This window comes from Giraffa tippelskirchi, chromosome 3 (genome assembly GCF_054371585.1).
Source record: "Giraffa tippelskirchi isolate mGirTip1 chromosome 3, T2T-mGirTip1v1.2.pri, whole genome shotgun sequence".
NCBI lineage: Eukaryota > Metazoa > Chordata > Mammalia > Artiodactyla > Giraffidae > Giraffa > Giraffa tippelskirchi.
This window is the reverse complement of record NC_137277.1, coordinates 152,032,952-152,060,886: the sequence shown is the minus strand read 5'-3', so window position 1 is coordinate 152,060,886 and position 27,935 is coordinate 152,032,952. Positions and strand designations below refer to the sequence as shown.

The 27,935-nt window shown below is 37.6% G+C and overlaps 1 protein-coding gene across 14 annotated transcripts in view; it reads right to left on the bottom strand.

Moving 5' to 3' along the window:
- PARD3B (par-3 family cell polarity regulator beta) overlaps positions 1-27,935 on the bottom strand; it is a 1,110,743-nt gene that overhangs the window by 195,913 nt on the left and 886,895 nt on the right. For all 14 annotated transcript variants that reach the window (XR_014078966.1, XR_014078967.1, XM_081577736.1 and 11 more), the window contains one exon: positions 15,195-15,305. Coding sequence is in view for 12 of the 14 variants with exons in the window: in XM_081577736.1 (XP_081433862.1) it covers positions 15,195-15,305 (111 nt within the window). In the remaining 2 variants the exon portion in view is untranslated. The remainder of the gene's footprint in view (positions 1-15,194; positions 15,306-27,935) is intronic.

The window sequence follows — 27,935 nt, the reverse complement described above, 5'->3', positions numbered from 1 at the left end:
ACAGAATCATAAACATGTCTACATAGTTTTGTATGTTTTCAAATGTTCCAGAAAAGTTGAAAAAACATACTACCCATTTTATTTTTAATTTGTGATACTTGGAGATTTTCCTCAATTTCCCCTCTTTAATTGGCATGCTGTTAGTAAAATGTGTTCCTTTTTCCTGCTTTGAAGCAAAACCTCTAAGTATATCTTTGGGAACTTTAATTTCCAACTTGGTTCACACACCATATTGGTTTATTATGTAACTTAAAAAAATTCTTTGAACTTAAGCGGAGCCAAGCTTATGTAAACTACAGTAGTGTGAACCACAGTAATTGATATCTGCAGGAGGTTATTTCAGATTGATCAATGAAGGCTGCATGACTAGCTCGATTAGAGTCCATTTATTTCCTCTGAATAGTTTTCATTTGATAATATGAATTGGTCATTGATATTAGGCATCCACTTTTATCTTAAGTCACATACATATTTGAGGCAGGGAATCTTTTAGCATAATGTCAGTTTTCTTGGCATTGAATTTTTGTTTACTGGTAAAAAGAATTAGGCTTCTTCAAGAATTGACAGCCCATTTCTTAACACTTTGCAAAATGTTCTGGTTCAAGTTAATGTTTCTTTGTCAGGACTCACTTGTTCATCCTTTGAAATTGGTGAGGTAAATCCATAATTATTGTGAAAAGAATTGATTGTTAAAAACTGGAAAAATTACTAAAGCTAGTTTTTAATCTGCTGTGTAAAATAATATAGGAACATACTCAATCTGGGCTTAATAATGTCCAAAGAAGCCAATTGTAATACTGAATCATTTGTTAAAGCTATGATCTTGTTTTTCTAAAGTAGAATATTTAATGGTCATTGCAGGATGTTTTTTAATATGCATTTATGTGACTGTTACAAAATGCAGCTCTGAAATTTAAAAGCGCAAACTAGTAAATTATCCTCTTTTGGCTTTCTTATTACATCCACTATAACAAGATTAAAAACATATGAATTATAGTATGCATTTTCTTGACTTGGAGATTTTTTTTTTCTTTAAACAAAGTCAACCCACTAAAATATCCTTTGATTCTCATTCAGTTAAAAATGTTATATTTTTTGCAAAGATATATTATTTGATTTGAAAATATGTTTAAATGCCTAGGATATATATTTTTAGCACTTGAAACTTTCTCTGGCTATCACAACTTCTATTAGAGACCATGAAACACTTTAGGATTATTGAACAAATATCAATTATGTCTATGCCCTCAGTGTCAATCTGAATTGGAAATGTGCCATCTTTTACATCTTCACTAATAGAATTTTTAATTAGCTGTTGATACTGTCAATGATAGAGTTCAGTATTATTTTTTTAAAAGATGATTTGTCTAAGCAACTCCTTTACCACTTGTTTGTTATTTTTTAAAACTGGTGCTTATTATTATAATGAGAGTAATTTTTAAACAGAGCACTATAGTTTCAAAAATAGGCAGGAATTTTAGGCAAGATATTTTAATACATAGTTAGTATTTTCCTATGATTACTAGAAGTTTATCCATTTTTAAAAATTACATAAATGACTTATTTTAAACCTGATATTATTTTATACTTTAAAGTTAACCAGGACTTTACTAAATACCTTCTTTTTACTGAGATGTAAGGAAAGGAATCAAGAAGAAGTTGATATAATCTACACCTCAAGAGAACTAGGGTCTAGGCAAGAAGGAAAGATATGAAATTTCAGGAGAGTATACAAGAAAGAATTATTTTATAAGCCAAACTCTAATTTAATGGTGATATGGACTTCTAATTACAGACGAGGATTTTAGTAATGCTGCCTTTCTGAGAGAGTGGCTATCTGGCATCTGGTATATTACAAATGACTGTTGCTATTTTTCCTGATCCTCCATTTCCATTATAGTTTTTATGCTTTCCCCTGAAATACAACCTGCACTGAGAATTCTGATTGAATCGGCTCAACATACAGCACAAGAAAGATCCTCCTGTGATAGAGAATAAGCCAAGGGCAGTGTGTCTCATCTAGACAATCAAATCTCCTTTACTTCATAAAGGCAAATCTTTCCTTTTAAAAGGTTGAAATGAATGGTACTTAAAAATAATTTCAACTGGTTAAATTTAAGCCAACTGAAGAGAATGAGGCAAAGCCCATTAAAAGGAAAACAACAACAACAACAAACAAACCAACTCTTTAGACCCATGATATTGCCATTTGTTTGTGAAATGGATGAATTTCATTCACTTTAAGGTCTTGTCTCAGGATCTGGTTCAGTGACAAGGAAACAGGTGTTGATATTCCTGACGGGCTGGTCACTATGTGTCAACGATCCATCTTCACCATTCTACTACCAGTTACAACTGATCTCATGCTTCTGGATACTGTTTCATAGCCCAGGGGAAAGACTTCTTTTTTTAAAAAACGATATAGTTTTGTCAACCATTGATTTAGCCCATTCTGCCTCTTGGTTCCATTCTAGCAGTTATTTGCTTGAAAAATAAAATCCGTGCAGCTTTATATTTGTTCCTTCATTCATTCATCCATTATTCAACAACTGTGTACTGAGTACCTACTTGTGAAACGTAATGTATTAGATGCTGAGAGAAAAAGAAATATAATTATAATGTTATTCTTGCCTTAAGGAAATTACATACTAGTAATGGAGAGAAGGCATGTTTGTAATCACAGACATCTACAATTCAATGGAGCAAAATAACAATAATAATAACAATGTGTATCTATCCTGTGCCAAGCACTGCTTTGGATGCTTTAAACATTTGATCTTATGTAAATTTCATAGGAACTCTGAAGCCTAGGTATTATTTCTCTTTTTAAAAATGTTTCCAAATGAGTGAGCTAGGCTCAGAAGATTTCAGCAAGACATGCACAATCACACAGCTAGTGCACAGAATAATCAGGCTTCAAATCCAACATTATTTGATATTAATGTCCATTCTCTTTCAAATAAACACAGCCTCTAAGGAAAGTGGTAAGTTCGCCATTTATTGAACATCTCTATGCTTGGCACTATTCTGAACACTTCACTTTAGTGTCTCAATTAGTCCTTACAACAATTTTATGATATTACAATGGTTATCTACCCATTTTGTAGTTAAAGAAAATGAAGGTTAGCAAAATTAAGTAACTTATCCAAGTTATTTAGTGGAAGAATTTTCTTCTATCTTAGGTAGTTTGGGAAGGTATAATGGAAGAAGTGGGATTTCAATGAATTTCCATGATTCAGACCAACTGAGGCAGGATGAAGGTGTTCCCGGCAAATGAAATGGTATTAGGAATGGCACAGAGACTTGAAAAAAACTGAGGATTTCAGATTGGCTGAGTACATGGGTCACAATGGTCAGAGTGGAGATTCTGACAAGAAAGCGAGGCTATAGTCTGATACATTAGGTCACATTGTTGGGACTGTGTGCAGTAGGCAAGAAAGAGCCACTGAAAGTTTGGAGAGAAGAATGACTTTGATCAAAGCTATTATTACTGATCCACTCTTCTCTAGCCTGCCATAGTTCACAAGCTCTGTTTGCAGAAATCATGATTTTACAAATTATTATTTGTTAAGTTCCTCTAAGAACATGTTTACAGCTTCCATCTAAACAGCCAATTGTTATTATTGTTGTTAAAAAAATAAAAAGCCCTTTTAAGTGACCTCTAGAGGAGCAGACTTTTGTGCCATAGCTCAAACCACTTCTATCTTCTTAACTTACAACACTAAAATCAAACAAAGGGCACAGAGTAGAAGGTGGCTGGAGGTTAGACCTGGGAAACGGGTCAGGTTCCTTTGGACACCAACCTGAAGTTAATTCAGGTGCACTGCAAAGTCATTAAGTAATTAAACTACAGAGCAAAGACAGATGGGTGGGAGATGGTGAACAAGGAAGAAAAGGACACTCTCATTCCATTTCTACCAACTGAATTTGAAATATTAGCAGACCAGAATTATTTCTCCTTTAATATAATAAATTTAACAGAAATGCAAATGTTGTGAATTTAATGTTGTGAGGATGTTGTGAATTTAATGACTATGGTTACAAGTGTTTTCTGCAGTCACATACCCTGTGAACTTGAGAGGCTGGCAGTCACCCATGCCATTTGTACCCCTCCTCCCTGAATTTGTTTCCATGACTGCCAAGCACTGGTTGCAGCCAGCACTCCCTCAACACCCCCGCCCTGCTACCATGCTGCCATCTTGTGCCAAGCACACTGTGCTTGAGGAGCAACTTCCAACTGGTGATCAATAAAAAACGAGGAGAAGCTTCTTGAATGGGGGGATCTGGCATGACTCCCAGCTGGGCAAAGTCTGCATTCAAGTTGGCCTTCTTCATCATGATAGTATCCAACTCAGCAACTTTCACAGATGGTGCATCTCAGAGCATTCTGGGCTCCCAAAGGATACTAAACAGATTACCTGGGGTCTTTACTCCCCAGAGCTGGTCGGAAAATAACACTGAGCACCTAGAGTGAACCAACTTGCTTGCTTCATAAATAAAACTTTTCAAAACAATCTGAAAGCCAGATTTCTCATTTAACAGATGAGAACACAGGGGCCTGAGGCAGTCAAGTAGCTTGACAGTGTGCTCATGCAGAGTCAGGTCTTTAACCCAGGTCTGACCCACACCTGGGTCTTGTAATCTTTCTACTTGGCCACATGCCTCCCCTGGGCCACCACCCAGGCCACTTGGCCCCAAGCATAGCTATAAACAACACCTGGGAAACAGTTTTAAAATACATATCCCTGGGCCCAACCACAAATGTACTGAATGTCTACAGCATATTTCTATCTATATCTATACCTATATCTACTCAACCTAATTATCAATTTGTCCAAAACAGGGTTTGTCAACCTTGGCACAATTGACATCTTGGGCTGGGTAAGTTTTTACTGTAAGGGAGTTGTCCTCTGCATTGCAGGATGGTGAGGAACATCCTTGTTCTCTTGGGGCTCAGCTGGTAAAGAATCTGCCCGCAATGAGGGAGACCTGGGTTCAATCCCTAGTTTGGAAAGATCCCCTGGAGAAGGTAAAGGCTACCCACTCCAGTATTCTGACCTGGAGAACTCCATGGACTGTATAGTCCATGGGGTCACAAAGAGTCAGACAGGACTGAGCGACTTTCACTTTCACTTTCAGGTGCCAGAAGCACTCCCCCTAGTGTGACAACTAAAATGTCTTCAGACATTGTCACATGACCTCTGGGGGAAAACTGCTCCTGGCTGAAAACCACTAATGCAAAAAAACTGCCAAGGAAATCTGGGAAAAGCATGCTCAAAGTTCGTTGTTTATGAATCACATGCCTGGGATATGTGTATGCTCTCAGTCTCTCAGTTGTATCTGACTCTTTGTGCCCACCAGGCTCCTCTAACTATGGAATTTTCCAGGCAAGAATCCTAGAGTGGGTTGCCATTTCCTTCTCCAGGGGATCTTCCCAACCCAGGGATCAAACCCGTGTCTCTTGCATTTCCCACATTGGCAAGTGGATTCTTTACCACTAGCGCCACCTGAGAAGCCTCCACACCTAGGTTAGGTCTTCTACATAACAAGTATGAGATGGGAAAAAAGCAAATCTGGAAGATGACAGGTTGAGTATCCTTTCAACTTACAGTATTACCAACCTATTGGAACAATAACTAATCTTGGCCTCTTGAGTGTATGTGTTGTCATGGAAGTGTTCCAAAGCAGGATACAACATAGCGTATGTCCAAAGAAGATGAGATACTTTAGAAATTCAGAAAATACCACTGGATTTACAACAGTTTGATTTGTACACATTTTAAAGAACATTTTTAGCAAATTAAGTTTACACTGACCAGCTCCAGAGAAGTCCACAGTAAATATTCTGGATTCTCTTAACTTTTATTAACTGAAATTTTCTTCTTTGAAGGGACTTAGCAGTTAAAAAGCATTCTATCCATGCTTTTTACAGGCCTTAAAGAATTATTATTGCCATTTCATCATGGTAATAAAAAGAGGGACTTTAAAGATACATGTTCAAAAGTTGTTTATCTAAAGTTACGAAAACAATTGAAAAAATGGGTATTGGACTCTCATTTCTAAGTTCTCATAACCAAAGGCCTTCTATAGCTGCTCAAAGCTTTCACAGAAAATTCTCAGATTTTGCCTCTGCTGTCCGTAACCTCCATTGAACCAAATATATCTGTATCTGGCATAAAATCCAGGGAATTACCAAGGTTTGGTGATTATATGGCATATATTTTTGTGTGTATATTAAAACCAAATATCCGGATCAACAGAATTTAGAACTCCTTTCCAAGATCTATCAGATCAGATATTCTGAACATTTCTGTGGGATCACTGTAGGTAGTTTAATAAATTACTTTTCAGAATGTATTTCAATATCACTATAACCAAATACAATAATATACTATGTCATGCCAGGATATTTGAATATAAGAGTATCTTTTAAAAACACTTTTTGAAAGAGCTGGTGTACTTTAATCTTAGAAGTTTGTCTAAATGACTATTGGAAACCATGCCAGTCAAGTGATTCATTTTATGTATTAATCCAGCTCAGCTGACAAGTAGTTGCTAATACAGCACTTCTAACATTGATTCAAGTCCCATAAAAGGATTTTGGCTCATAAAAAATGCTGGCATGGCATAAGGATGTAGGTGTTTCCATCTCTTGTCTCTAGGAATATAGTCATGGGCCAAATTTTGCTGGTGACCACAAGCATTTCTGGGAAGATAGGTGTTATGAAGATCAAATAAACATACAGCTGCTAAAACTACCTACATCCCCCTGTATCTCATACCCTCATTTCTCTAAATAAGAGACATATCTTGAAAGAAGGGTGGTGAAGATGCAGCCACTTTGCCCGGTATTTGGGCTAGTGCTGGCTCTTGCTCTCTCTCACGTATGCACACTCTGATTTTACTTATTATCCTAGGAAAAAAGGCCACCGTTACCCTAACACAAGCATCAGTAGTAATTACTGCTGCTGTTGCTGCTGCTAAGTCGCTTCAGTCGTGTCCGACTCTGTGCGACCCCCTAGACGCCAGCCCACCAGGCTCCCCTGTCCCTGGGATTCTCCAGGCAAGAACACTGGAGCAGGTTGCCATTTCCTTCTCCAATGCATGAAAGTGAAAAGTGAAAGTGAAGTCACTCAGTAGTGTCTGACTCTTCGCGACCCCATGGACTGCAGCCTACCAGGCTCCTCTGTCCATGGGATTTTCCAGGCAAGAGTACTGGAGTGGGGTGCCATTGCTACAGTAAATCTCTTTTCATTTATTGAGATGGTTAAGCTAAGTCGCTTCAGTCGTGTCTGACTCTGCGTGACCCCATAGACAGCAGCCCATGAGGCTCCCCTGTCTCTGGGATTCTCCAGGCAAGAACACTGGAGTGGGTTGCCATTTCCTTCTCCAATGCATGAAAATGAAAAGTGAAAGTGAAGCTCAGTCGTGTCCAACTCCTAGTGACCCATGGACTGCAGCCTACCAGGCTCCTCCGTCCATGGGATTTTCCAGGCAAGAGTACTGGAGTGGGTTGCCATTGCCTTCTCCATTGAGATGGTTAGTACTATGAAAAACAGAAATCTGATAGCTCTTTCTGTCAGCATAAAATGAGAACGTGATCTTGTCCTGAGAAATACCATCTAGTAATATTTTTCATAACTTCCATGCAGTGATGATCTAATAAGAATCTCAAAGTAATTAACTGGATCTCTTTTAGCCAACCAAAACCTTATTCAAAGACACATTTTTATCAGGATTCTAAGGGAATCATAAATTGGGGCATTCTGAAAAACTGGGATCTAATCCAGTCCACGATCTGATCAGGGTTCAGTGGTAATAATAAATTGGGACTATTAAAACTGGGACTCATTTCAACACTTTATTTTGCCCACACCACAGGACCTGGCAAATTCTATGGCAAAAGACAGGGATATTCAGAGAGGAGTAAAACCAGGCTGAATTAATCATTTGCATGTAATCATGCCAAAACATGGATGTTTTCAACAGTTTAAATAGTGCCAAAGTTTAAGTTCAGTAAATAATTAATTATAGAGAGTCTCTTGGCAAATTAAAGAAATCAACCTTCTGGTTCCTTGAGTAAAATATGCACTCTTTTTAGGAAACAATAATGACAAGATTCTATCAATTCAATTGCTGCTCCATGTATTTAGGAGTGTAAAGCTTACGTAGGTTACAACATACAATATTAACTCAAAATACACTTTTCCTTTCTTTCTTAGAGTACAATAAGCATCTTTATTTTTCAGTATGCACAAATGGTGGATAAACCCTAGCCTTATTCTGGTTCTCATTTTAATTTCCAGTAACATAAAAATATCCCATAATTAAATAAAATGCTGAGAGGTTGGGAATAGATTTTCACCCACTTGTATTCTCAAACTCTAAACGGTTTCTGAATGTTTTTATTTCTCTAAGATGCATTTCGTTTATGTAGGGAACTTGCAGCTGCATAATTAAATCTTGGCTTGCCAAATATCAAAAACACATGTATCAATTTAAAGGAAGGGAACAGGCCACAAGCAGCTCAGCTGATAAGGCAAGGGAGAAGTCTCAGCTCTTGGAAAGCTTCCTAAAGGAAAGAAAACTAAGAACCTTGAATTCAGACACTGAAACAGATTTAACTTTCCTAAATCTTAGCTTCACTCTCACTTAGACATTCCATTCAGGCCAGTTGTTGAAAACAAGAGCCATATGTTTCCATACTTCTCTATGCTGAAGCTAAAGAGGTTTCCACTTTCCCCCCTCATCTCCTCATTTATCCTAAGATTCTAATAAGAGCTACAAAAATAACATCTCACTAACACAATAAATAAGCTCCCTTGCAAGATAAACTCTGACATGGTATAAGAGTAATAGAGGATCTTAGAGTGCAACTTCATTCCTTGCCGCCTCCTCCCCAATTGTAGTAAGAAGTTTCATTTTGTAAAATTTAATTCAGATTAGTAATATGGAATTTTTTGTTTTTAATTAACTTATTAATTTATTTATTTTAAAATTTTATTTATTTTTAAATGAAGGATAATTACAATATTGTAATGGTTTCTGCCATACATCAACATGGATCAACCATAGCAATATATATGTCCCCTCCTTGTGAGCCTCCCTCCCACCTCCCACCCCATCCCACCCCTTTAGGTTGTCACAGAGCCCCAGGGTGAGTTCCCTGAGTCACACAATAAATTCCCAAGGGTCAGTAATATGGGATTTTAATGGAAGACAGCCTTTAGTCAATGGAGATTTCTTCTCCCAGTACAACAGTCTTAAATAAATGAGGGGAACATATTTTTCTTTAACCTAAATCTCTACCCGATTTTTGAGAAGGTATTAACAATACAAGTACAGCATGCATGTTAGGTACTTTTTAGGTCGGAGAATCTGGTAAATTTCAAACTCTGCAGAAGGTTACAAATTCAAAGTCTTAAGTATCAAACAACAGCAACAAAAGCACATGGTTTACTGACTTGCTAAAATCATCTCTTGCTTTTAGTTCACCATACTAATTTACATAATCTGAATGTCTGGAAAATGCTAATTTAATTTAGCTTGATAAAGACTTCTAGGAGAAATAATCTTTGAATATAATATTGGATTCATCCTTCTAGCAATGGATATAAGCATTTGGAACTAATGTCTTATTATGGCCAGTCTCACTGGAGCATGAACAAAATGATGAGTTTATTTAAAACAGGGCTTCACTGCCATGGGTTGTTTGACTTGTATCAAGAGGGGACACATGATCAGCTCAGGAAATCGAATAGGAGACTAAGAAAATCCTAACATGCAATTAGGAGCAAGAAACTTGGGCTTATACATTCACGTAAAAATAGTGCACATACTACCATATGCACACAGCCAATTCACAAAAGGCCACTCTAGGGAGTTTAAAGTAAATGCTTCTATACTCATATGTTAATATATTTCTCAGACCCTGAGATCTGGGAAAGACCATAGAGATCATCTAAGGACATGAGCAGCATTAATGACACACAAGAGTTTTGATGGTATGTGGCTTGATGTATTTAACTATATTAATTTACATGGTTTTGCATTTATGTAACTTTTTATTTAATTGAATGTATACAGATATAAATAAGACAATGAAGATAATATATCAATGACTGAAGTTTATGAAAGTGATTCCAGTCTAGTCCTTTCCTGATGCACTCTTCCTTTCTCAGTATAATCATCAGCTTATTAGACATTTCCAGTGTCAATACACTTGCAACTGCATGAGACACTCTAATTTGTCAGGATGTTTCCCCCTATATTAAGCTGATGGTTACCTCTCTAAACATAATTCTTCATTAGAATCTTCAAGAAAATAAGTGAATAAATGAATAAGTAGAGAGAGAGAATGGAAAGAGAATGGAGGCTATAAAATACATCTAATTCCTCTTTTATGTTAATGTTCTTTAATCATGTGACATCATCTAAGTCTGAACCTGCAGGCTGTGCGTTCCCACGTCCTTCCATATTTTTCAAAAGACATGGATTTAATACTACCATTTTCTGTGTGTGAGAGAGGCTTAGGGTATTCCAGGTGTGATCTGAGCAGTTAGAATAGAAATTATTGTTTCTTCCTTCACTTTCATATGTGAATTTCTGTAGCCTAGGCTGGATTAAGTTTCTGGCAGGCATATCCACATATTGACTCTTGCAAAGCTTACCCTCAACTAAAACCATTAGGCAAATTTTTCATATATTCGGTATTAAGTCAAACCTTCTACATCCTGTGTTTGTACAGCTCATTTTTGGACCTAAACATAAGACTTTACATTTATTCCTATTAAGTTCCTTTATATTTGACTCAGTCCATTGTTCCAGATGATTCTGTCGTCAGACACATTGTCAACCCCTGCAGCTTTTTGGAATTTGAAATCTGATCAATAGGCACCATCATTGATGCCAATGCTCAGCAAGCCAGAATTAAAAATAAATTTTTAGGAAAACTTTTTTCTTGCGAGCTTATATTGTTGGAATATTCATTAGCAATCTTTGGGTGTAGTTTCTCAAATAGCTGATAATCCTCTAGGTTTACATGATCTAGTGTATATCTCTCTGTATTAGCCACAGGTTGTGAGACAATGCAATACTAATGTCCAGGAGAGGATCGTTACTCTTTGTGGAGTACAAACGGGGCTTTTCAGCCTCCACACCATTGACAGTTTGAGTTAGATAACTAATCATTTGAGGATGGGAACTGTCTTATGGTTGTAGGATATGTAGCCATATTCTGGGCTTCTACCCAGTACATGGCAGTGACAACTCACTCCCCACACCCCCCTCCAAAGCTCTGGCAATCAACAATGTCTCAAGATACAGCCAAACGTTCCTTGGGGAGCAAATTTCCATCCTTCATACCCCTCCTCCAAAGAACTGAGAATCACTGTTCTAGACTCTTTAATCTAATAACTCAATCCACCAGTTGTAGGTTTTTGACTTTTTGATAGCTACAACTGAGTTTCCCTTGTGGCTCAGATGGTAAAGAGACTGCCTGCAATGCCAGAGACCCAGGTTCGATCCCTGGGTTGGGAAGATCCCCTGCAGAAGGAAATGGCAACCCACTCCAGTATTCTTGCCTGGAAAATCCCATGGATGGAGGAGCCTAGCAGGTTACAGTCTATGGGGTCACAAAGAGTCGGACACTACTGAGAGACTTCACTTTCACTTATAGTTCTAACTGTGAATAAAATATTCATATATATCACCAACACAGTTCCGTATTAGGAGCTAGATACACAGGCAAATTAAAACAGGATATGGGGAATGGAGAAGGATGGTATAACCCTAAAGTTTAGAGTTGAGGTTAGATTAACCCTTGGGTTAAACAGTTACAAGGAAATTGAACCTTCAAATTATATGATTTAAGAGGTAATCTGTGACGACTTTTGTACCTGGATGCTCACCAAGGTACATGGTATGAACACTGAAAAAATGGAAACAGTCTGTACATTTGAAAATAAAAGAGGATAAATATATTCTGATATATTGATCTCACAGGATATTAGGCAGTCATCAAAATGACATAATTTCAAAACATTAATGATGTTGGGAAATGCTCAACATAAAAGGAACTCTGTGAAAGAAGTAAAATTATTTGGTATGAATACCAAGTTTTCAAATAAAAAAATATATAGTAAAAAGATCATAAAAATATTAACAGTGGTTATGGAATTATGGTAAAATTTTGCCTGGTTTTAATAATCTTCTTTACACTTTTTATGTTTCCAAAAATGTCTTAATAAACTTATTGTCTTTGTAAGTTTTGTGTGCATGGGGGTATGGGTGGGGAAAGTGATTCATATTCCCTTAGGTGAATGAGTACTGGCAAGTGTTCCTCTTTTGTTTGCAAAAAGCATGCAAGTAAGGTAGGATGTCTCAGAGAGGGCATGTAAGAAAGATGGCAACATTTTTAGACTGAGTTATTCAATCCTCTTGAGAAAAAAGAAAAATCTGTATATCATTTTCTATAGAATGAGAAGAGCTTAATCTAATGTTCCAGCTAAATCCTGTCCCCTAAACTCAGTGTTTCTCAGACTGCTAAAGAATCACATCGAGCATAAGTATTAAACCTAGATTCCTGACCCTTAACTCCCAAGATTCTGATTCTGTAAATCTGGTGTGTCAGGAATTCTCATTTTTTCCACAGGCTCCCCAAGTGATTCATTCTGATTCAGGTGTCCCATGGGCCAATCTGAGAAACATAGCTATTTATAAGAAGTCATGTGTTTTGATTTGGATTAGTGTTTTTTTCCCCTCTATTTTTGATAATTTCTTCCTGCTATACACTAAATAGAATTGGTATAGACCCTCAGTGGTGTGTTAACAAACTGGCTCTTTGAGAAAACAAACCCAATTTACCATCATTTGCCAATTTCTGTGGTGTAAACACTTCTACCATGAACAATTTCAAGTTACCAATGGTTTAACAAGAAGCTCACATAATTCTTGAAAGCTTAGTAATTGTCTTTCACAAATTGGTGCAGGCTGGTTTCAGCAATGTACAGTATATATTTTACTTAAGTGCTTTAAACTCTTTGAAAAAGGGATATGTTAATGAAAAACTATTATATCTATGACAGCTAGGATGAAGCAAGTAAGCAGTCGGATGGCTTAAGTCCTTTTTACATAATAAATTTCAAATGTATTAGGAAAAACTCAACTTTGTGAACTTGTATACACTATTTCCTATTTTATTGTATTTTTTTTTTCCTGTGGCCAGGCCATGACGAGTGATACATTTGTTGAGTTCTTTAAGAGTTGTGAATTGGTTTCCTATGGATGATAGAGAGCCAAGAAATGGGACTCTAGGGTTGAGAGCGATGCCAAATGTTCAGCCTTCACCTTTGCCCTCTATGGTCTTCAGCCCTTGAGCTGTTGAAATGTCCTTGGTCATCAATTCTATAGCACCCAACCATAAAATCAACTTCTCCTACTTCTTCCACTCATAAATGATTGAGACAATGTAGTCTATAGGAAACCCGTATCAGATGTGTTTTATGTGTTCATGTGAGGGAAGTGAACTAAGCGGGGGCTAACAGCATAGCTCTTTAAATATTTTGACTAGACATATTTCACGAACATTGGACCTGAAACCTATATAACCAGCTGAGGTGGATTTACGGTCCTGCTTTTAAGAAAAAAACTCCCTCAGGCACCTGTTTCCTAAAGGCAAAACCAGAAAGGAAATGAACTTTTGCTTAAAGACAACTCACCTTATTTTATGAGTTATCAATTTTTTATCTGGCACAGGATTCCCTAGCTACCAAGAGGGACACCCCTCTTCAACCACAAGCCAGCACTGAGCTGCAAAAAATTTCTGCATTCTAGAAAATAGTTTAGTTTCCTGAAGATGAGGCAAGAATGTGGTGCTTCAGTAAGCGAAATCAGGGGAGCAGCAAAGATCTATGATGGGGACTCACCACACAGATGTCTTTGCCAATAGATGCATTAAAATCTTAGCCTGAATTACATTTTACATTACAGGATTACTGAATCTTGGATTATGATGGAGAATTCATTTTTCTTCTCTTTGGGGCAACTCTGACATGTGAATAGTCAACAACAATGGAAAGCACTTGATTTCCTTTTATCTGCTCCACTGACCCTGAAACTGAGCTTATCAACCTCTCAAAAATGAGAAAGGACTAAATAGCATTTTTTTCTTGCTATTGATAAAGTGAGCCTTCTCAATGGGAATAGACCACAAGATAGGGGTCAAAGGTTAACAGTTGGTACTCTTAGCGTGCTCTGCACTAGAAATCACAATGAATAAGAAGTATGATTGTCTTAGTACACATGCTAGAAAATTAAAATAAGTACAAGTACTGACTTTCTAAAAACTGCAACAACTATTATTACTAATAGGCAAGGAAAAAATTGCACAAATCTGACATCATGCATGATCAAGTCAGTATCAAGTACTTAGTTATAGAATAATCTCAGTCTTTCTCCAAGCTTCATCTAGTTGTGAAGGCAAAGAATTTTCAGGAGAAATATGAATATTCAATTTCAAAGTCAGACATTTATACATCTACTTGGGGTAAGTGCCAGAGTTAACATCAAAGATATGTGAAGGACTTCTTGTCTAAATGGAACATTAAGCTCCTTAAAAAAGAGAATTCAGCCCTTGCAAACTGTCATTTTTTCAGTAAATGAAACCGACCCTTTCACAGATGGGCAACATACTTTGTAACTTGCTGATGGCATAATAAAAGACACTGGCTTTTTAAAAATGAAGGGCATGTACTGTTAAAATTGTAGTACCCAAATGAATTTAACAGAATAAAATTAAGAAGGCATACAACAGCTTGACAAAAATTAGGAACAGACTATGGAAATTTGATAACGCTAAACATCAATATTCAAATGACCTTTTAAAAAAAAAACCTCCTTGTATAAACCATGTTTAAACCATAGGGAACATATGCATTTATAGAGTCAAAACTAGGGGTAGCACATTTTGGAATTAGAAGTACTGATAAAATAAAAACATGAAGTTAATTTCTTCTCAAAATATAATAAATATTCCCCAGAAAGGCAGATTCCATTTATATCAGGTATCTCTCCTTTTGCATCAGTCAACCTTTATGCATTTTAAAATAAGATTTCTCCAGTTGACTGATACAATAACCAAATTAAACATAGACTGTGCACAAAAATAAAACAAGAGGCTTAGCATTTCTACTCACCTCTCACGTTCTTCTTTCATTTTTTCCAGTTCCTCTTCTCTCAGGCCACCCTGCTTCAGAGGACCTTTCTGCTCTGCCTTTCCACCCTTATCATCTTTCTTCTTTCCAAATCTAATGAAACATAGAAAAGATGATTTTTAATGATAAGCATATTCTTTTTGTGGTAAGTTGTAGATATTTATGAGATGAACTCATTAAAGTACAATTCTTTAAGCAATAAAAAAATCACTTCACATACAATGGAAGTAAAAATAAGATACTTAGAGCAGAAAAATAATACAGTTACTGAAGTCTCCTCCCACTTCTCTCTTCCTTCTTTCCTTCTTTCTTTCTACTTGGCTATTGATTGTACAGTCTGTACAAATTCATGTGATTAAAGACTAAAGATTTCAAACCATTAATTCAGTGGCAATTAAAGAATTGCAAAGTTGTCATTAATATATAGCTAAAACCTAACCAACCTCTTAGAGAGGCCTCCAGACTTCTAGGTGGCATTGGCATTGAAGATTAAACTCATGAGGTTATATAGTGATGGTGCTGGCAAAGGACTTTACCAAATGCATAGTTCAATGTTCTAACCTTACAAATGAATAACCAAAACCTCAGAGAGGCCTTGTTCCTTAAACAAACCCAAGTTCAATGCAGGGCTGGGACTAGCATGTGGGTCACCTCCTACACTGCACATATATCTTCAGGCTACACTCACTCACCATGTAGCCAAATGATTCCCAAATCAGCCCTGAGTCAGTGTGCTCTGAACACTTCTTGGTGCTGGGCATATGTGTAGTTAATTGGCCACAGTGGTAATTTTACTTTCTCCCCCAGCTTTAATGAGATAATTGACACATAACATTGTGTACGTTTATGGTGTACAGTATTGATTTGATATACATTAATTAGAAAAGAATTACAGCCAAAATACTAGCTACCCATATTCCTGTCACATAGTTAGCATTTCTTTTTTATTGTGAGAACATTTAAGATCTACTCTCTGAGCGACTTTTAACTACTTGATACACTACTATCAGCTATAATCACCATGCTGTACATTAGATCCCCAAACTTGCTAATCTTACACCTGGAAGTCTGTACTGTTTGACCAACATTTCTTCATCTCCCAACCCCTGATAACCACTATTTTACTTATTTCTCTGAGTTTGTTTTTTTTTAGATTCCACATATAAGTGACATCATATAGCTATGTGTCTTTCTTTCTCTGACTTATTTCACTTAGAATAATGCCCTCAAGATTCATCCAAGTTGTCACAAATGGTAGGATTTCCTCCTTTCTCATGACTAAATAATATTCCAGCATGTGTGTGTATAAATACATACAACGATATATGTGCACACATGTGTGTATCAAGCATATCTTCTTTATCCATTCATCTGTTGATGAACACTTAGGTTGTTTCTGTATCTTGCCTATCATGAATAATGCTGCAACAAATTTAGGAGTACAGATATCTCTGAGAGATCCTACTTTCAACTATTTTTGATACATATCTGAAAGTGATATGGCTGAATTATATGATAGTTCTAGTTTTAATTTCTTGAGGAACCATTCATTGCTTTCAATAGTGGCTGTACTAATATGCACTCCAAACAAGAATACACTAGAGTTCCCTGCAATTATGGTAAAAGAACTTGGCGTTTCCTTAGCATTTTTTGGAAAATGAGACTGCAAATTTTAAATTTAAAAAAAGCTACAATTAATTATAGGTCTTTTATATTCAAACACCCTCTTCCAACAACACAAGAGAAGACTCTACACATGGACATCACCAGATGGTCAACACCAAAATCAGACTGATTATGTTCTTTGCAGCCAAAGATGGAGAAGCTCTATACAGTCAGCAAAAACAAGACCGGGAGCAGACTGTGGCTCAGATCATGAACTGCTTATTGCCAAATTCAGACTTAAATTGAAGAAAGTAGGGAAAACCACTAGTCCATTCAGGTATGACCGAGATCAAATCCCTTATGATTATACAGTAGAAGTGACAAACAGATTTAAGGGACTAGATCTGATAGACAGAGTGCCTGATGAACTATGGAGAGAGGTTCGTGACATTGTACAGGAGACAGGGATCAAGATTATCCCCATGGAAAAGAAATGCAAAAAAGCAAAATGGCTGTCTGAGGAGGCCTTACAAATAGCTGGGAAAAGAAGAGAACCAAAACCAAAGAAGAAAAGGAAAGATATTCCCATCTGAATACAGAGTTCCAAAGAATAGCAAGGAGAGATAAGAAAGCCTTCCTCAGAGATCAATGCAAAGAAATAGAGGAAAACAACAGAATGGGAAAGACTAGAGATCTCTTCAAGAAAATTAGAGATACCAAAGGAACATTTCATGCAAAGATGGGCTCAATAAAGGACAGAAATGGTATGGACCTAACAGAAGCAGAAGATATTAAGAAGAGGTGGCAAGAATACACAGAAGAACTGTACAAAAAAGATCTTCACGACCCAGATGATCAGGATGGTGTGGTCACTCACCTAGAGCCAGACATCCTGGGATGTGAAGTCAAGTGGGCCTTAGAAAGCATCACTACGAACAAAGCTAGTGGAGGTGATGGGATTCCAGTTGAGCTATTTCAAACCCTGAAAGATGATGTTGTGAAGTGCTGTACTCGATATGCCAGCAAATCTGGAAAACTCAGCAGTGGCCACAGGACTGGAAAAGGTCAGTTTTCATCCCAATCTCAAAAAAAGACAATGCCAAAGAATGCTCAAACTATCGCACAATTGCACTCATCTCACACGCCAGTAAAGTAATGCTCAAAATTCTCCAAGTCAGGCTTCAGCGATACATGAACCATGAACTTCCAGATGTTCAAGCTGGTTTTAGAAAAGGCAGAAGAACCAGAGATCAAATTGCCAACATCTGCTGGATCATCGTAAAAGCAAGAGAGTTCCAGAAAAACATCTTATTTCTGCTTTATTGACTATGCCAAAGCCTTTGACTGTGTGTATCACAACAAACGGTGGAAAATTCTGAAAGAGATGGGAATACCAGACCACCTGACCTGTCTCTTGAGAAACCTGTATGCAGGTCAGGAAGCAACAGTGAGAACTGGACATGGAACAGCAGACTGGTTCCAAATAGGAAAAGGAGTACGTCAAGGCTGTGTATTGTTACCCTGCTTATTTAACTTATATGCAGAGTACATCATGAGAAACGCTGGGCTGGAAGAAGCACAAGCTGGAATCAAGATTGCTGGGAGAAATATCAATAACCTCAGATATGCAGATGACACCACCCTTATGGCAGAAAGTGAAGAAGAACTAAAGAGCCTCTTGATGAAAGTGAAAGAGGAGAGTGAAAAAGTTGGCTTAAAGCTCAATCATTCAGAAAACTAAGATCATGGCATCTGGTCCCATCACTTCATGGGAAATAGATGGGGAAACAGTGGAAATAGTGTCAGACTTTATTTTTTGGGGCTCCAAAATCACTGCTGATGGTGACTGCAGCCATGAAATTAAAAGATGCTTCCTCCTTGGAAGGAAGGTTATGACCAACCTAGATAGCATATTAAAAAGCAGAGACATTACTTTGCCAACAAAGGTCCGTCTAGTCAAGGCTATGGTTTTTCCAGTGGTCTGTCAGGATACACATAACAGGAGGCTTCCTGTGTGCTATTTTCATTCTTGTATGAATTCTATGTCCCTTAACAGCACCTGAATACAGGTCCTAGAGAGCTAGCAAGCCAGTTTTCGGGGATAATAGAAATTCATGTATTTCATTTGTATGGAAATTCCATATGGTGAACTACAGCCATTTACAACTCTCTTCCTGTCTGTTATGTAAAGTAACTTTTACAACCCCCTCTATTGAGAATGATTCTAGCCTCTGGCTTTCTGGATGACTTGTTAGATTTTTGATCCCTGTCTCTGCTAAAAAGGGCTATGTTGTAAGAGAGTATATATATGCCCACAATATGTTAAATAAATGCCTTTGTTCCATCAGAGCACTGGTCCCCGTGTCTTTCCTCATCTCTCTCTCTCTCTCTCTCTCTCTGTGTCCCCTTCAGATGGCTCAGCCTCTTTTCTTCCTTCTTTCACTTTCTTATCAGTCGACTGTGTACCCCTAAGTTCCGGTCCATTAAAGGACCACAACATGGTCATGTATGGATGTGAGAGTTGGACAGTGAAGAAAGCTGAGCACCGAAGAATTGATGCTTTTGAACTGTGGTGTTGGAGAAGACTCTTGACAGTCCCTTGGACTGCAAGAAGATCCAACCAGACCATCCTAAAGGAGATCAGTCCTGGGTGTTCATTGGAAGGACTGATGTTGAAGCTGAAACTCCAATACTTTGGGCACCTCATGCGAAGAGTTGACTCATTGGAAAAGACCCTAATGCTGGGAAGGATTGGGGGCAGGAGGAGAAGGGGACGACAGAGGATGAGATGGTTGGATGGCATCACTGACTTGATGGGCATGGGTTTGGGTAAACTCCGGGAGTTGGTGACGGACAGCGAGGCCTGGTGTGCTACGATTTGGGGTCGCAAAGAGTCAGACACGACCGAGCGACTGAACTGAACTGATATTCTTAAAAGACAGCCATTTTTCCTGATAGATCTTTTCTTTGGAAGCAGTCTCCCATAGCCTTGGTATTAACACACATGAAAAATGAAAATGACCTGATACTCTGCTGAGAACCAGGATAAAAGTCATTCTATTATGCACAGACTTCAGTTAAGGTAAAGACTCTTCTTAAAACTAAGGGAATCCCAGTTGTCCCTTGTTTCTTACTAGATAGCTACAAATTTTAACTCTGTGAGTGTGCATTTATATCTTTAGCTTACTCATCCTATCTATGTATCTATGTATCCATCCATCCTTCCAGCTATATAACCTGAGGACACTTTTCAAATTACACACGCTCGGTTGACTGCCCCTCCCCCACTCCCATCCCTGTGCCCCAGCCTTTCAACACATTCATAGAGAGTCAGAATCTCCTCACAGGAGGACCTAAATCATAAACTTGTAAGAAACTCATTTCCTTCAGAATTTCATAGAAGTGGCCTAATATTTGTCTCTTTCTGGATTGTGTTTCAAACCAAAGCAGAGATTGTTGGTCAAGTGGCAGCTCTGAGTATACCACGTGGAAGATGGCACTGTTAACATTCACAGTCATGGTGTTATTCCAGAACGGACTGTGTCCAGCTTTCCGCAGAAGCCTTTCCCAGCCTTGATTCCTCTGTCTATTTTTTTCATTATAATTTCAATTAGCAAATTCTCTTTCATGAGTTTCCTGTCTCCCCACTGCCCTCTCCCTGTCTCTGCTCCTACTGCAGTGCTTTTGCTATATCCAGTCTAGTCTGAGCATTTGGGTTGGTTGACCATGAGCTTTAATTCCATCATTCCCGGCCTTATTTTTTTTGCTTCTTCCTCTTTCTTGCATCCTTTTCCGAATCTATTCCTCTTTCTCACTGAAGAAATGGCCTGATCTCACTCACAGGAGTAAATAGAGAAGAGAGAAAAAATAGACAAAATATAAGAACATTAACTTTCAGATCATTCAGATTTGTAAATATATTCAAGATCTCTCTTTAACCTATAAAGCAGGAGATATCTAAATAATGTGTTTCCATGAATACATTCTTTGGTTTTTTGGATCCATGAAGAAGAGTCTTGGGGATCAACATTATTACTCTAAATTCCTTTATGTGAGAAGTTAATACTTTAGTACATCGCTTAGAAAAATAGTTTTCCCTCAAAATGTCACCAAATAAAGTAATATTGAAGCAAAAAAAAAATCAAAATTGTGGGGAGTGAGGGTAAAATAATGCCTCAGGGAGTTGATGAAGGCGAAAATATTGCCAAGATCTCTATAGATTTTAGGCTTGCTTTTCTGCTACATCTCAAATATTTTCTTCTAAATTTGGAGGTTTTAGATTTTCTGAGATGAAAGTAGTGTCATTTTTGAAGGGTAAAACAAACTTATAACCTAGTTGACTTTAATCTTTAGTATCACAACCAATATATTGTTTTTTCCTTCCTGTGGCTGAAGTATTTCACTTGTACTGCAGTTTGAGGACAGCTTATTACGCTTCCATTAGAGTGGGATATGTTTGATAAAGAAAAGGTTGAAAAAGTGAAAGTGTTAGTTACTCAATCGTGTCCAACTCTGTGATCCCACAGACTGTATGTAGCCCACCAGGCTTCTGTGTCCATGTAATTTTCCAAGCAAGAATACTGGAGTGGGTAGCCATTCCCTTCTCCAGCGGATCTTCCCAACCCATGGATGAAACTTGGGTCTCCGGCATTGCAGGCAGATTCTTTACTGTTGGAGCCACCAAGTTAGTTGTAAGTAAATTCTGCCAAGCATTTTCTTCTAAGCAAGAATCAACAATAATATTCAACTCAACCAATTCTATAAATATTATAAATGTTTTGATTTAAAGTTCATGAACATTTATTAAAGTTTCTAGTAAGAAGAGCAGAAAGCTGTGAAATTTATTTCATTAGACAGAGAGAACAGTTACCAATTATCTTATTTTGTAAAGTTTGGGTAGATTCAAGAACAGAATTATAAGACAATAATCTTCAAAAGGGCTCCCACATTTTTAAGATGAGGAAATTGAGACTCAGAGAAGTTAACTGCCTTTTATTTATTAACACACTGAATTCTTCTTTCCAGTATAGCAGTCAGACAACTTAATTATCAGTGGTGGCAGTGGTGGAGGTGGGAGTTGGGAGAAAAGCATCAATTTAGTGAATTTTACAGGCCCTTGTTCTCCTTTCATGCAGCCTCTTTTGGGGGTCATTTCACATCCATTCTTTCACTGACATAAAGAGAGAAGAGTTGGGGAGATTCAAATACATTGATTCATCTCTCCTTTAGCTATTTTTGTGAGAAAAGTCATGCAGACCTTAAATGGTTGAAATTACTGCTTTGCATTCTAAGGTTTCATATATCCACTGCATTCCAGACCTCCATTATCTATTACCTAGGAAATTTGAGAGTTGGCCATTCTGGGGTAGGTGCCTTAAGGAAATTGCTTATAGGTCAACCTTGCTTTATATAAAAGATATTTTCCTGAAGAATTCTGTGCAAACATATGGTTTTAATCAATGAAATCGTACTTTCCATGTACCTGGGAAGCCTGTTTAAAGAATCTTATGATGGATCTTTTCGAAAAGTGGAAAAATCACCTTTCAACATACTCTTTATGTAAATTTAGATTTTCATGAATTATAAGTTTGCTTCAAACACCTGTTCCTTTTTATTTTTAAGGAGAGGTTATATGAATCAGCTTCATGGAAGACTAGCTTGCTTGCTTTCTTCTTCTTTCATTCATGCATTTGTTTTAAAAAATATTTCTCAGGCATCTCTTCTGTGTCAGACATTGCCATAAGCACTGGATGTAGGTTGATATTGTATTGGGATACAAAACCAGACACTGCCCGCATAAAATTTACATTCTGATAGAGGAGACGGTCACCAAACAAGTATGAATATATAAGTTGTGAAAAGTGCCATGCAGGGAGTTAGGAGAGAGAGTAACAGGAAAGTGACTGGTTGGGGAGGTCTTTAATGAAGAAATGACATTAAAACCAAAACAATAAGGGGGAGAGATTCCAGACAAGCAGAGACAGGAGATAAGCCTGTGGATGAAGGAAGAGGACATGCAGAGGACATGAGGAGCATGATGCCTGGTGCATTCCAAGCAGTGAAAGAAGGCCAGTCTCCAAAGCGAGGAGAACAGAGAGGATCTTTGTATAAGATTTGGATGGAAAGAAGGGCAAGGTCCTTGGAGTTCAGGTCTGAGAGATGCTTCGAGTTTATTGTAAGAATGACAGTAGGTCATTTTTTAGTGATTCAAAGAACAGAGAAGCTAGTAAGGAAATTGGTTGATTTAAAGAATTGGCAGAGGAGCAACAAAGGAGTAACCAAATCATTTTAAGGAGAAGTGCTACAAAGTTATGCACATTTAAAAAAACCATCTTGGTTGCTGAAGTAACAATGTACCACATAAAAGCAGGAAAGCTGCCTGAGGATGGCTATAGGGGTGTGGGTAAAAGATCATGGTGGCTTGGATGATTGGAGGCTGCTGAGAAGAGAAGACAGTGATTTGGAAATGATGGGCCAATGGAGAGACAATCAGAAGTTCACTTCTAAGCACAGTTATTTTAGTGCCTTTGGGAAATCCAGATGGAAAAGCTGAGGACAAGGACAGAGCCATGGGCACTTTAACATTTAAACATTGGATGGTATACAAAGCAGACAAAACAAGCACAGTGAGAGCGACAGGAAGAAAGTTAGGAAGATGTGGTGTAAGACATCCAAGAGAAGAGGGCTGGGAGGAGGAGGACATGGTCAACAGATGGGAATACTGTTGAGAAGTACAGTGAGCTGATGACTTGAAAAGGTTCATTAGATTTGGCAATCTGAAGCCAGTCATCACTCTGGCAAGGTTCAAGGGTATGATGTAAGCAGAAACCAGGTGGGAGTGATCTTAAGAGTGAATGGCAGGTAAGTACAAAGTGTGTATCTCTGTGTGTACAACCATTTCAAGAGGTTTGGCGGGTAGGGTGGTTTCTGGAAGTGGGGTGAAATGTTGAAGATGGAGGTTTTCAATTTGGCTCATCTCCGAAGACTTTTGTTGGCTGATAAGAAGAAACGCCAGAGAGTATTTATAGATGAAAGAGAGAAGAGAATACTGTCATTTTTTTTTTTAGCATGACAAAATATGCTTAACATAAAATCTACTAGTTGAATCATTTTTTAAGTAACCGGTCAGTAGTATTAAGTACATCCACATTGTTGTGCAACCATAAACCACCATCTATCTCCAGAACATTTTCATCATCCCAAACTGAAATTCTGTACCTATTCAACAGTAACTCCCCATTTCTCCCTCCCTTAGCCCTTAGTAACCACTATTCTACTTTCTGCCTCTATGAATTTGTTCTTGGTACTTTATATAAATGTAATCAAACAATACTTGTCCCTTGGTTTCTGGCTTATTTCACTTAACAGTATGTCTTCAAGGTTCATCAATTTTGTAACATGTATCAGAATTTCCTTCTTTTTTAAAAGGCTGAAAAATATTCCATTGTATGTAGGTAATGTATTTATTTATCCATTATCTGTCAATGGACATTGGAGTTGTCTCCACCATTTTCCTCTCCTGATTAATGTTGCTATGGATCTTGGTATAGGAGAACAAAGTTCTTGATAAGGGCAAGAAACTCAGAAAAAGTAGCAGCTAGGGGATAAAACTTCATAGAACTGATAAAAGGGAAGTGGAGGTGTTCCTGGGTAATTTATCAGTTAATGCGATGCAACACATATAAGAAAAATGACTCCTATCCATAAAATGAGATTTCTTGGTATAAATTAATAAATCAAAGGAAATAGAATATCCAAGGTGGAAAAGAACCTCAGGGAGGGTTGTAGAAAAATACTGAAACAGACCTCACCTGTATTCCTATTTTGCTTATGTAGGGAAGGGGTTTCCCTGGTGGCTCAGTGGTAAAGAACCAGCCTGCAATGCAGGAGACCTAGGTTCGATCCCTGGCTTGGGAAGATCCCCTGGAGGAGGGCATGGCAACCCACTGCAGTATTCTTGCCTGGAGAATCCCATGGACAGAGGAACCTGGCGGGCTACAGTCCATAGGGTCACAAAGATCGAACATGACTGAAGCAACTGAGTACGCAAGCATGTGCTATGTAGGGAAGTCCTAAATAACTATCTGGGGAAGTAGAATTTAATAATGGTTTATTCAGTCATTCAGTCAGACATTTACTGAGCAGCCATTACTTATCATATGGGTTAGGCACATGGCATTCAACCATTAATAACGTGAGTTGTTAGGTAGATCTCTAACTCCTCCATCCAATAAGGTTCCAGCATCCTATTGGTTTCCATACCAGAAAGATTTTAATATAATTCTTAGTATTGGTTCCCTAATTTTTCAGCAAACATTTTCTTAGTTCTATTTCATTCCTTGAGCTTTCTAGATAAATATGACTTTCAAATCCTTCCCAGATTCCCATGCACCCTAATAATCCAAATTCACAAATGTATAGCTCTATCTCTGACTTTTTCTACTTCTAGTCTCATATTTCATTCACTTTTTCATTCTGCTAAGTAGTATGGATCTACAATTTTCTTCCTTGATCCCATTGGGCAGTTTATGTAGGTATTAGCAATCACTCTTCTTTCTCTTGGCACAGACTATATGAAAACAATCCTGAGCAATGGCTTAGGAGAACTAAAAAGTCAGGCAAGGGAAAAGTTCAGACACTCTTATTCCAAATTAGTGGTGAGCTATGAATCCAAGGAGAGGTGAAAGTTTGAAACCCAATGTGTTTCTCCTTCTATAATTAGGAAATACCTTTGGATATCATTGATGCATTTGGAAAAGGCTGTAAGACCCAGTCATCAATAATATTAAAAATCTGTGGAATGGAGTCAGATATGAAAATGCACAAACCTCACAGTTGTATTATTTCCTGGGTTCAGATAATGATTCATTCTCCCTGTAACTAGTTTACTTTTAAATTACATGATATTGCCTTATCATGGTATAAATTATATAGCTTGAAAGAGCTCAAGCAAAATATGGGGGCAGAGAAGTTCATAGACCTTTGACTATGTCTCTACAGTTTATTCTGAAATTCACCCATAAAAGGTTTCTGTTGTCTGATATATTCCAAATTGGGTTCTGAATTAGCATATGCATATACTTACGAAATTAACTTCCATGGATTGCAATCTCTTATGATTTTTGTGCACTTCAACTACTGCTTCTAAAATGTATGTATTACTCAGCCATTAAAAAGAATACATTTGAATCAGTTCTAATGAGGTGGATAAAACTGGAGCCTATTATACAGAGTGAAGTAAGCCAGAAAGAAAAACACCAATACAGTATACTAACACATATATATGGTATTTAGTCAATTGGTAAAGATAATCCTGTATGCGAGACATCAAAAGAGACACAGATAAATAGAACAGTATTATGGACTCTATGGGAGAGGGTGAGGGCGGGATGATATGGGAGAATGGCATGGAAGCATGTAAATTATCATATGTGAAACGAATCGCCAGTCCAGGTTCAATGCATGATACAGGGTGCTCAGGGCTGGTGCACCGGGATGACCGGGAGGGATGGGATGGGGAAGGAGGTAGAAGGGGGGTTCTGGGAGGGGAAAACATGTATACCCATGGTGGATTCATGTCAATGTATGGCAAAACAAACACAGTATTGTAAAGTTAAAAAATAAAAAATAAACTAATTAAAAAAAAAGAAAAAAAATGTATGTCACAAATGTCTTTAATTGTTTACCTTAGATGGTTCCCATCGTACCTAAGAATTAGTGAATTTGATAAAAATACAATGAAAATTGACCAAATAGAGAGCTTTCTCCCTCTCTTGGGGGGTACCTAAGGGCATTGCCTATGTTTATGTTAATGTTGATAGAAGAAAGTACATATATGTGTTTACTGTAAACCAGTCTTAGTGAAGAAAGAAAAAGATATTCTCATTTTATTTTTAGCATTCCACAGTATTATTGCCATGGTTAATGCCTGTGATATTTCAGGAGGGAGGTGGAATACTCTAAAACTCCCTATGCTTTCCCCAACAGAGGGCTGAACTTTAAAACTCTGTAGGTCCACCCCGTAGTTTACAAAAGGAGTTAGGGACTTGCTTTATAGGAGGTGTTCACAAGCAGAAACTGAGTGGTTTGATGCTTCACTAACTGAAGGAAAACTCAGGCTAAAAATTTTTCTTGTTAACACTAACTGAATCAAGGAGTTAAAACTCTAAAAAAAAAAAAAGGTCTCCAGGTAAAATTTTAATATTGTTTAGACATTTAGTTTGGGTACATTTACATACTTTTAAGATGAAGACAAGCTATATGGAAACAACAAACAGGTGTAACTCCACTGATATCTTTATCTACTACTTCCTTTGAAATCAACTCACCCATCCCTCATTCCCCTTAAACAGCTACTTTCCTCATTCCCAGGATGTAATTCCTAAATTGGTGGTCATGACGACCCTTCATTCCAAAGTGAGGAATCTTCAGACCTCAGACGTGTTGATGTTTGTTTTTAGCATTGAAAAGCAGGGAGGTCCTGGAATATTCTAGGATTTCTGCCTAAATGGATGAAACATCTGGTCTAGTCTTCAGCAGTTCTCTGGCTCAATTCAGCAGCTGGGAATCTTTGAACTATTGATAATTTGCTTTCCCAGACTGAGGAGCTAAGGAAACACAATGGGTTTGGAAACACCAACTACATTCAGAATAATTCTAGAGGGCCCAGAAAGCAAAGCAAAATGCATATCACCAATAACCCGTCTTCCTAGAAATAAACACACAAACCAGGGACAAAGGCCTCTGGATGACAAGACTTGTGAGAACCAGTGAAGGAGCTGGTGAGCCACTGGATGGTTAACTTTTGCAGAACCTTTTTGTAGCAACTGAAAACTCAACTCTGAAATTAATAAAGCCGTGCTTGGTTAGCAAAAAAGGAAAAAAAAATATGAAAAAGAGGCCAGAAATTAAAATTAAATGAAAATAAGTGTGAATGAGGAAGAAAGATAAAGATACTAATAAGGTATGATTTTCAGACCCACAAGGAACTCTAAAAAGCTTATTAACTGTCATGACCACACTGGGTTTTAAGTTATTCCATTCCTCTGCTTTCCAGAAGACGAAACACTCTTCAGGAGCACACTGAACTTTGATTAATTGCTTTCATACGCGCTCACG